At 47.1% G+C, this 10315-nt stretch overlaps 2 protein-coding genes across 2 annotated transcripts in view; both read right to left on the bottom strand.

Annotated features, from left to right (window-relative positions):
• LOC119350660 overlaps window positions 1-1343 on the bottom strand; it is a 3571-nt gene extending 2228 nt beyond the window's left edge. The window contains exon 1 of the mRNA XM_037618380.1: window positions 1124-1343. Coding sequence (XP_037474277.1) covers window positions 1124-1343 — 220 coding nt within the window. The remainder of the gene's footprint in view (window positions 1-1123) is intronic.
• A 4091-nt stretch (window positions 1344-5434) lies between these two features.
• On the bottom strand, window positions 5435-9588 carry LOC119309419 (protein ADP-ribosyltransferase PARP3-like). Its single transcript, XM_037585426.1, has 17 exons — window positions 9248-9588; window positions 8946-9141; window positions 8735-8845; window positions 8593-8650; window positions 8440-8509; window positions 8083-8257; window positions 7867-8000; window positions 7524-7764; window positions 7311-7438; window positions 7074-7150; window positions 6846-7006; window positions 6553-6762; window positions 6371-6473; window positions 6194-6276; window positions 5961-6110; window positions 5671-5853; window positions 5435-5585 (listed from the first exon to the last, which is right to left on the bottom strand). The coding sequence occupies exons 1-17, from the start codon at window positions 9586-9588 to the stop codon at window positions 5517-5519; spliced, it is 2490 nt and encodes an 829-aa protein (XP_037441323.1). The 3' UTR covers window positions 5435-5516.
• Window positions 9589-10315: the final 727 nt, after the last annotated feature.

The raw sequence follows: 10315 nt of genomic DNA, 5'->3' as shown, positions 1-10315 counted from the left end.
GTGCAACCGCGGGACGGCCTCGGGATGGCGGCGTGGACCGCGTGCCACGCTCGCTACGGCCCGACGGGGCGACGCAGCGGCGGCGCGAGGGTCGGTGCAGCCATGGGACGGCCTGGAGTGGACGGCCCAGGGGCGGCGGTGGACCGCGGGCCGCAGCACTACGGCCCGAAGGGGCGACGCAGCGGTGACGCGGGTCGGTGCAGCCGGGAGAAGAACCACGGGGCGGCGGCACTGCGGCCCGACGGGGCGACGCAGCGGCAGCCCGATGCTCGATCGGTGGAGAGGCGCGCGGTACTCAGGACGATCTTCACGGGACCTGCGGAGGCGCGCGTCACCAACGGGCCAGGTTGGTCGCACGGCGTAGATGAGGCGTATCGCGGCGGCAAGCGGGTGATCAAGCCGATCGCGCGCGAGGACGGGGACGCCGCTCGATGGAGGCGTGGTGGCGGCTGAGTCCTGGATGAGGCCGACGACGGCGGGCGACAGGGCGGCTATGATTGGCCGCCGCATGGCGCGAGGCCGCCGGGTCGGGTGATGCAGGAGTCCCGGTCGGAGCAGGGCGGTGACGGCCGATGCAGGGCGACGGGCGGGCCGGCGCGCGGATGAAGGCCTTGAGGGATGCCTGTCACGCGAGGCCGCCGGGTCGGTGAAGTAGCCGGCCGGTCGCGCCGATGTCGGAGTAGAGGCGCCAGGTGTCGACGGCGGCGGTGGGCGACGCAAACCGATCCAGTGAATCGGAAAACCAAAAAGTAAACGCCGATCAAAGCGACCGACGAGAGAGAGAAAAAACCCGGATCAAAGGATCGGAAAAAAGACTCTCTAGGGCAGCCGGCCAACACGGCCGGCGAACGAACCCTAGGTACGGGCGGCGCGGCCCCCGGCGGCGGTCATGGAGACGGATCGTCCCAGGGGCGGCGCGCGGGTGCGGAAGCGGCGGCGGCTAGGGTTTAGGATCGACTTGCCTTTGATACCATGTTGAAAAGGAGATAGAGGGATTTGGTGGAATAATTGTTCATTGCTTAAGCCTCGTGGGCATATATATAGGAATACATGATCATCTTGGAGTACAAGGCAAGATAGAATAATATTCTAGGCTATCCTAGCTTTCCTATACAATCATGTTACTCAACAGTCGGCACCGAAGAATGGACGACATTAGGAGGGCCAAGGCGGCAGCAGTGGAGATCCAGATGCCGTATGGAAACCGCGGCCTTGCCCAGCAGGGTGCGGGGCACGGGGTGCTGGAACCTGCTCGCCCACCGCACTATGAGGGTGTCGTCGATGCGCCGCTCCGCTAGGGCTCGAAGCCAGGCGCAGGTGCCGACGCCGTCCTCCTCCTTCATGGTTGAGATGGCAGACCCGCCCCGAAGCTTGAATCACACGAGAGAGGGAGGAAGAAACGCTTCACGGGCTTGTTTATACGCGGGTGGGGTGGGCCGAGAGGCCGTAATAGGGATACGAATCCTCCCCCAATGCGAATTCCGCCCAGAAAAGTTAAGAGCGAGTGCTCCTCTACGGCGCCTTATGCGCCCGTTCGCTAGCGGGCGCTCGCGCAGCAGCCTCTCATGGGCAGGCCCAGCTAGCACACTCACGTTTTCCGTTCTCCATCGCTCGCTCCTTCCCTTCCTTCGTGCACGTTTCGTTCGTTCGTTTTTTTTTTCTGTTCGTCCCTTCGTTCACAAAACTGAAAGCACATGGATCTGAAAAATTACGAATTTTAAAAACATTTCATGAATTTTATAAAGTTCATCAATTCTAAAAAAAGTTCATCAATTTTGAACACAAAAATTGAAAAAGTTGATCGAATTTGAAAAAAGATCATCGGATTTGAAATAAAGTTAATTACATTTGAAAAAAGTTCATCGGATTAGGAAAAAAGTTCACCGAATTAGAAAAAAGTTCACCGGTTTTCAAAAAAGTTCATCGAATTTGAAAAAAGGTCGTCGAATTTGAAAAAGTTCATTGGTTTTCAAAAAAAATCACCAAATTTAAAAATAAGTTCATCAATTTTGAAAAAAGTTCATCGAATTTGATAAAAGTTCATCAAATTTGTAAAAAGTTCATTGAATTTTTAAAAGTTTCATCAGATTTGAAAAAAAGTTCATCGAATTTTCACAAACTCATCAAATTCGAGAAAAACTCCATCTATTTTGCAGAGGAAAAACTCATGAAGAAAGAAAAGTTTCACTAATTTGAAAAAAGAAAAAAAAAGAAAAAGAGGAAAAAAAAGGAAACATGTAAATAATCACAGCAACTGAACTGGCCTGGAGGATGTCGCCTCGCGCTCGGTACTCGCCGGTCACGGTTCGAAACCCAGTTCTCGCGTTGTTTTTGCAGTTTAGAACACAGAAAAAAATTTGAAAATGGGCCGGCCCAACGTGACAAGGGGGGTATGCGCCCGTTAGTAGAAACAACTAACTGTAGCGGGCGCTAAAGGCGCCAAATAGGATTTAGCGTTAGGAGCTCCTGTTCGGCGGCTGTTGCGCCCGAACTGTTTCCTGGCGCACAGTGCCGCGCCCTGTTGGTCCGGCCCACGAAGGCGCGCAGCAAACTTTTAACGTCAAAAAACCCGCAAAAAGGTGTGCTCTCCTGGATTCGAACTCGGGTGGTTGCATCATCGGCCGACCTTAACTAACCACCACAGCAACCGTTCATTTATCACTGGTAGTAGCGCCAATCGTACCAGAACAAGTGCGGCCGCGTCTATTATATAGCTTAGATTTCGGAATTATTTTGAGAAAGTCGTGAATATGAAAAAGTTCAACATTCTTTAAGAAAGGTTCACAAACTTCTAAAAAGTTCATCAATTTTGAAAATAGTTCATCTAGTTTTAGAAAAGTTCATCGATTTTGAAAATAGTTCAAAAATTTGAGGAAAAGTTCATCATTTTTTAAAAGGTCATCGAATTTCAAAAAAGTTCATGGAAATTGAAAAAAGTTCATGGAAATTGAAAAAAGTTCATCAGTTTTGAGAAACTGTTCATCAATTTTGGAACAAAAATCACGAATTTTGAAAAAGTTCATCGACCCAGGAAGAAGAAGAAAAGAAAAGAAAGAGAAAAGAAGGAAAATGAAAAAATGAAAAAGGAAAAGTTGAAAGAAGAAAAGAAGATAAGAGAGAGTACCTAACAACGGGATGTTTGGTGGCGTGGTGGTTGACTGGGTGTACTCTTAGCGGGGACGTCACAGGTTCGATTCGCCACAGCCTCGCATTTTTGCGTTTTGAAAAACAGATAAGAGAAAGATAGATGGGCCGGCCCAACGAGGCGGAGGGGTATGCGCCCGTTTGGGAAAACGCCTGTGACGGGCGCTAAAGGCGCCGAATAGGGTTTGCCAGAAAAGTTCTACCGGCACTGCTATATTTCGCCTAGCGCGAGATTAGAGAAAGCCTCGCATACACCGCTTGTCTTAGTGGGTCGGCTCAACAATGTGGTTTTTGGGAAATTTTTATGGACCCGGATAACTTGTAGGAACCTTTTACCCGATTTTGTAAATGTTTTGTACGGTTTTTATTTTATTTTTTCTATGTTATCTCTATCGGATTTTTAAAAAAGTTTTCTTTTGGCTTATCTGTTTAATTTATCACCTTTTTGTTCTTTTTGGTTTTTTAAATGCATGTTATTATTCTTATAAATACATGATGAACAATCTTTTGATACAAGTAAAAGATTTTTGTATAACCGTCGACTATTTTTAAAAATTATGTTGAACATTTTTTGAACATAAGTTGAACATTTGCCAAATGGACCTTAATTTTTTATATGCATGCTGAACATTATTTAAACACACTTTGTACATTTTCGAAAAATATCATAAACATATTATTTAATTTTTTTTATGAATGTCATGATTCTTTTTCAATGGTACAATATTCTTTTGAAAATTATACGAACTTTTTTTACATTTCATGAACAGTTAAAAAATATTGGAATATTTTATTACATTTTTTTAAATGTCATTAACATATTTCTTAATTAACATTTTGGAATGCTACAATTTATACACAAATTAGGTGTACATTTTTTTACATATTCATTAATACTCCATTTTTTAACTACCATGGACTTATTTTTAAATTTGTAAACATATTTAAATGTCGAAAACATTTTTTAAAAGTTGTATGTACTTATTTAAAAATTGTTTGATCAAAATTTAATATTTCACAAACATTATTTAATGCAAGTAGTGTTGCCTGACACCTCTAGCTCTTGTTCCTCCCGGACAGTGTTGTGTGCTCGTACCCGTATCACCAAGCCTGTGGTTACCCGGCCGGAGGCGCAGGCTGCTTGCCGTGCGAAATAGTGGGCGGCGCAGAACAGATCCAACCGGTCTGGCTGCAGGTCATTCAGATCCGTGCCTAAGCCACTTCCGCCCGCTGACCAAATGATGATCTCCTTCACGATGTCATCCACCGGTCCTTGACCTCAGCGGAGACGGACGCCCGTCGTCACCACCGTAAAAATGCCAAGGCACCGCAAAAATGCCAAGGCATTGCGGCTAGGCGTCAGGGAGTCTGAGCAGCTAGCACGGCGAAGACTCACGCCGCCCAACGCCTGGCCGGCCTTCCCTACTCATCCTCGTCCACTAATGGTGTCACCACCACCAGCGATGATGCCCCCTCACCCCCCACACACAAAGCAGCATACGCCGAAAAGTACTACCGCCTCTCCGGAGACCCCAAATGGGAAGGGCCCGGCGAGAAATTGGTGAAGTCCGGCAGGTCTCTTACCTATCTTTAGTCGTTTATTACTCATAGATTATAGTGGATCGATGAACTCAGTATATTTTGTGAATTTGATATATCTATGTCTGATCTATGCTAGGTTCAATTTATGTACATACTTATTATTGATCATGTTGGGTTTTAACGAATTAGGGGTTCGGACCACCGCCGCGGACGGCGGAGACACGAGGGCCAAATTTAGCAAGTCCATTTGTAGATGCTCCGGAACCCCGTTTAGTTTGAAAGAAATTTTCATGTGAAACCCAACCTTAACATCCTACGATTCAAGTTTGCTATGTCGAGTGGAACATGGATCAACAGCATAGATAGACTGGAAAAAGGAAGATGTAACAAGAAGAGGACGGGCAAGCCGCACCTGCGGCCCTAGTTTGCTCTACTAGATGTCTAAAATAAAACCCAGTGACTCAAGATGTAGCACAGCACGAACTAGTAGTGCACAGCAAACCAACATCCACATGCATTCCTGCAACGTACCACGGCACCAGGACCCCCGCTGGCAGATACATACATACATACATACATTCTGCTACAGACATATATACAGGCACAGCATGTTCAGCTGCTACAAGCGTTTCTCCTACCTACATGTCACCCAACAACGGCGGCAGCGGCAGCGGCAACGGCGACGAAACCCGAAGGCGGCCCAAAATGGGACACAGGCCACCGACATCGCCGAACGCATCGCCGCGCCGATCGCACCACCGCCAAACGGTCACTACCACTAAAGCGCTCCAAAATACAGGGAACTGTCGACCTGACCGCTGCTGGACCCTTCACTCGTCCGGCACCACCTCCATGTTCTGCTCCTCGTACCTCACTCCGACCAGGAACTGGATGCTCACCTGCACAACCAGGACAACACTGTCATCGAAGCTCATCACCCGAACGCATCACCGGCGACGTTTGAGTTTGGTATGAAAGGCGTACCTGCTTTGGGTCATACACGGCGAACTCGTTGTACTCGAGCGGGCCGTCCTCGTTCCCCGACGGCACCAGCTTGCCACAGGGCACCTTCACGTCGTCCCTCCAGGTGAAGTGCTCCGACTCGTCTGTCGTCTTCCTCCCTACCCCCTTCACGCCAAGCTTCTTCTCTTCCAGAGATTTCACATCCTATTGTGTCCAAAATACAAGGACAACATCAGTAGTGAGTAACAGACATGATGTTTATAAACATCCTGACATGTGTGGGTATACAGTACACAGGGTGGGTCAAGTACCTCTGCTCCTGGTGTGCCCGTTATCTCTTTGATATCTTCCCCCAGAGAGGCCACTGCCAAGACCAGGTATCCTTCTGGACGGTCCACCGCCGTATAGCCATAACGAGCGGCTTCAGCCGCCGCGTCCGAACAGACTATGGCTCGACCAAACTGTACAAACAGCATAAAAGATTTCACCATGTTGCTCAGCTTATCTACTGGCACAGGAATCGACCAAGTAACAGAAGAATTACCATGTATCCGGGCACAGGCAGATGACAAACAGCAGGCAGGAAACCTTTATGCAGATGCCTAAGCAGGTTTGAGCTTCTAGTTCCTGAGCAAAACAAGAGGTTGACAGGTTTAAAAACCAAGTGACAATATCAGCAATCAGCAGCACATCAGCTAATCTGCAACATGCACGGGCGTACCACACCAGAGAAGAACTTTGTTTGGCAGTTTCTTTATTTCATCATAAGAAGGAAATGCACTGGACTCGACAGCATATATCCGATCCACCGACACACCGTAGACCTGAAAGAGAGCCGATCATTAGGCAGAAACAACCATGGGTGAAGAAAAGCTAAAGGCATAGCAGAGTACGACATATTACCACGTCGTCGACCTTGACCGGTTCATATGTTTTCTCCAGATACTTGACAATCATCTTGTAATCCTCTGAATCTTCAGGAACACTGTTGATTGAACACCCCAGTTTCTTGTAGCATTCAGACAGCGGATCATCTAAGGTTGACCCAAAAACATCTCCTATGAGATGAGACGCAACATTTATATCACGGATCGTCTCGAAACCAGAGGCCACCTGCATTCCAAACAAACCTTGAGATCATCATGAATAGGTTAACTGACTGGAGATAGTGTGAGAAGTATGGTATGCAACCGTACATTGTCAGCAATCTGTTCAAACCCCCTCATTATATAAGGCCGAGTTGTGGGGAACAGGGTGAACCACTTGTTGCTTATCTCTATCCACAATGCATCAGCAGCAGGGCCGGACTCTGGCGCTGGCTCCGCGCCTCGGATCCATTCAAGTAGCACTTCCTCCCCTGCCAATTGGAACAGTTGATGATATAGACTGACAAGTGAGGCAAACAGAAATGTTTAAGGGCAAACCTCTCTTCAAATGGAGATCTGTAAGCATCCCAACAGGAAGGTCAGGCAGATCCTGGGCCATCTCTGTCAGAGCATACCTGTGACACAGACCAGTAGGTAACATTTTTACCATCTCTTGACAAACTGACGGCCCCTAAATATAGGAGGCTATAGAAACATAAACATGGTGTTTCCCAATTATTTCCAAGACAAATTTAATCGACATTTTCAACCAGCAATATAGAAGTTAACTGAAACCTGTATATTTCTTGGCCGCACAATTGCTTTAGGAGAAAAGAAATGGCAGGGTCAAGCTTGCAGTGTGCTGCTGCAGCTCCCAGTTGACGAAGTGCTGCACCTCCATGACGCACGTCGAAACCAACATCCTGCCAAGGAAAGAAAAAAACAGTACTATTTCTGGGTGCTACTCCAAAGCACAGAACCAGAGAAAGAAGAAACAAAAAGATGTACCATGTCTAAGGGGTACATCTTCATACTCTTCTTCTCAAACTTCTTCTCTCTCTCCCACGGCTCGAACTCATTTCCAGTAACCTCCTCGAACAGACGAGCAAATTCCTTGATAGCATCATTGACACGGTTACCAAAATCCTCGACTCGTTCCTCTGCCATCTGATCATGGCCAATTGGACCCTTCTTGTAGAAAAGGTGCAAGTGTTTTTCAGGTAGCATGATCAGCTGCATAATGCAAAACCTGCATACATAGATAGAACGGTTTGCAAGTGGTCAAATCAATGTACACTTCACCTCCACTAAAGGCCTCGACACACATGATAGATAACATAGAAGTACATACTGGTTAGTATCGGATCCTAAGTCGCAAACCGAACATGCACAATTGTAGATGATGCCATCCTTCTCAAAAATAAGCCCACCATCTTTGTCCAGTTTAGAGTCCTTGTGCACTGATCTTTTGCCAGCAAGTTTCAGCTGCCCAACCAAAACAGAGCTATTGGTTACCTGACTGGAGCTGCAACTATGAAAAGTGCAGAAGTTGAAGTCAACTGACTACCTCTGCAGCCAAAGTCTCGATGGCCTCCTCGCTTGGATCAAGCTTGTCCAGTGGCAGTCCTCTGCCCTCCGGAACAACATCCGAGACAATATCATAAGCAGCCAAAGGCTGAGCTTCCTTCTTCTGAATGCTATCAACTATCCACTTCTCACTCACTACTGGAGTTCCACGCTCCCTGTGCATGCATGGTTCAATTGTGAAAGGAACACATCATCAGAAAGCGTAATGTGCAAGGGTAACATTCCATCTAAAGTAAACAAAATAAAATAGAAATGAACTGCTTCCATATGTGCTAAACACATTTTGGAGCATGGGCCATATTGGAAGACAAGAAAGTGATCGGCAAGGGATTATTACAGAGCTTCAGCAAATCCTCCTGAGCCCCCCTTATCTCTCTCGGCTGGAGAAGCAACTACACATGTGACACCTGCAAGGCAAAGGCACATACATCAGCAATGGCAGCAGTTCATAGATGATACAACAGAAAGAATAGTACTACATGACACCCACCAAGCACAGAATTATTCACTTGTCCTCCATGGTTCAGAATCTGCTCCTTGAAATAAGCCTGGCCATTTTCAGAAGCAACAGAATCACATATGTGCAACTCGTAACCATAATATAGAAGGGGGTAAATGTTCAAATACTATACGTGTGAGCGTGACATCCGTCCGGACAATGCGATCATCATGCCGGAGAAGATATGGGCCTCTTCATCCACATCAAGCTTAGGGTACCCCTTCCCCTCTTGCTGCTTCAGCCACTGCAGGGGAACAAACAAATTGTTTCAGATTGTAGACCGCTCGCGAATTGAATGCAGCACTGGTAAATGAATAGTACTTGAAAGAGTGTGGCCTCATTACCTTGTTCACATAATCATTGTTGATGTCCTCCGGCACCTTTATAGGATCAGATTTCCTTGGAGGATTGCTGCTGCTGAAAATGCAGCTTGCCCACTCACTGTATTTGCCAGTGCACTTGTACTTCCACCCCTTGCACTCAAGCTGGCCACCGCATGTTGGGCACTTCTCAAGTGGCCCGTAAAACATCATATCCTCACTGAAATCATCAAGCATGTTGTCAACATTTGGCAGAACATTTAGCATATGAGCAAATCAACAAGTATTTTGTTAACATTTCACTCAAAATATCAAATGGACTATACCATCTTGCAATAACTGCATCTTCTGATCCAGAAGCGTCTTGCTCGTTGGCTTCGAGGATCTTGCGCATGTCCTCCACAGAGAGGTGCTCTCTTATGGCCTTGCAGAAGTCTTCGAACTCTTTCGTGCCGTTTCCCTTCCCATCTAGCTCCGACTCCCCACCCTTGAGCTTCTTGGTCTTTGTTGGTGCCTCCGGCTCGACCGGCTTCTTGTTCTTGGAGGGCCGCTCCTTCCCCCCTTCCTGCTCTTTGTGTTCCTCCTTCTGCCTTTTCGGGGCATCTTTCCCTTCTTCAGCCGCATGAGTCCGTGATCGTGTCTCGTGTACCTCCAAGGACATCAACATTTTCGTGAGCAGCATACAGATACTAGGGGGAAAAGAAGTGAGCCGTACATTCGATTCAACGGCTAGATTAGTGACTGTGTCAGCCAGGATCCTAGATGGAGCAATATAAATAAGTTGCAACCTGATGCAGCATACACATACATCAGAAAGGAAATAACCAATTTTTCTGTGTCTTCAGTGAAGTCTACAACTTGTAGTTTTTGTAAAGTACATTTCTCAATACGAATAGGAGAGTTTATACAGTTAAGAATCACTCAGTTACTACCACTATTTTTTACATCCTCAAGATTCATGCCACATGCGAGTAATGCCTGAGAATACGCCACATAATTTCTGAAGGATGGTAAATAACTCGAATCCACAGCAAGCTAAACTACACAAAAAGAAATGCAAGAACTCAAGAAATCTGTCATCAGTAAGCAAACGATTCTTGTTGAACCGGAACAGGCAGCAAGAACTCGTCGGTGTGCTTGCCTGATCCGTTGCAGCCATGAGCAACCAAGGATCGAGCAAAAAGACGCGACCAGATCACTAGATTAGCAAGAACAACTACCACAGGCCAGGGCAATGTCAACCGGCTGTGTTCAGAGAAATGCAGAGAGCGGATCAGACGAGGCGGCGGGAGAGCGGTACCATGGTGGCCGGATTGCGGTGAGATGGAGGCGCCGAGAAGCATCAAGGTCCCGGTCCGTCCTTATCCCGGGGGCCTAAATAGGGGCGGAGGCGA

Source organism: Triticum dicoccoides, chromosome 1B (genome assembly GCF_002162155.2).
Source record: "Triticum dicoccoides isolate Atlit2015 ecotype Zavitan chromosome 1B, WEW_v2.0, whole genome shotgun sequence".
Classification (NCBI taxonomy): domain Eukaryota; kingdom Viridiplantae; phylum Streptophyta; class Magnoliopsida; order Poales; family Poaceae; genus Triticum; species Triticum dicoccoides.
This window is presented reverse-complemented; position numbering and strand designations above follow the sequence as displayed.

Bases quoted from the DNA above. Each gene is read 5' to 3' on its own strand.
- LOC119309419 (XM_037585426.1), bottom strand. From the start codon at position 9,588: ATGTTGATGTCCTTGGAGGTACACGAGACACGATCACGGACTCATGCG. The intron at 8,258-8,439 runs GTAATAATCCCT...ATGCATGCACAG, and splicing joins GGAGGATTTGCTGAAGCTCT to GGAGCGTGGAACTCCAGTAG. The intron at 6,763-6,845 runs GTACGGTTGCAT...TTTGGAATGCAG, and splicing joins TTGAACAGATTGCTGACAAT to GTGGCCTCTGGTTTCGAGAC.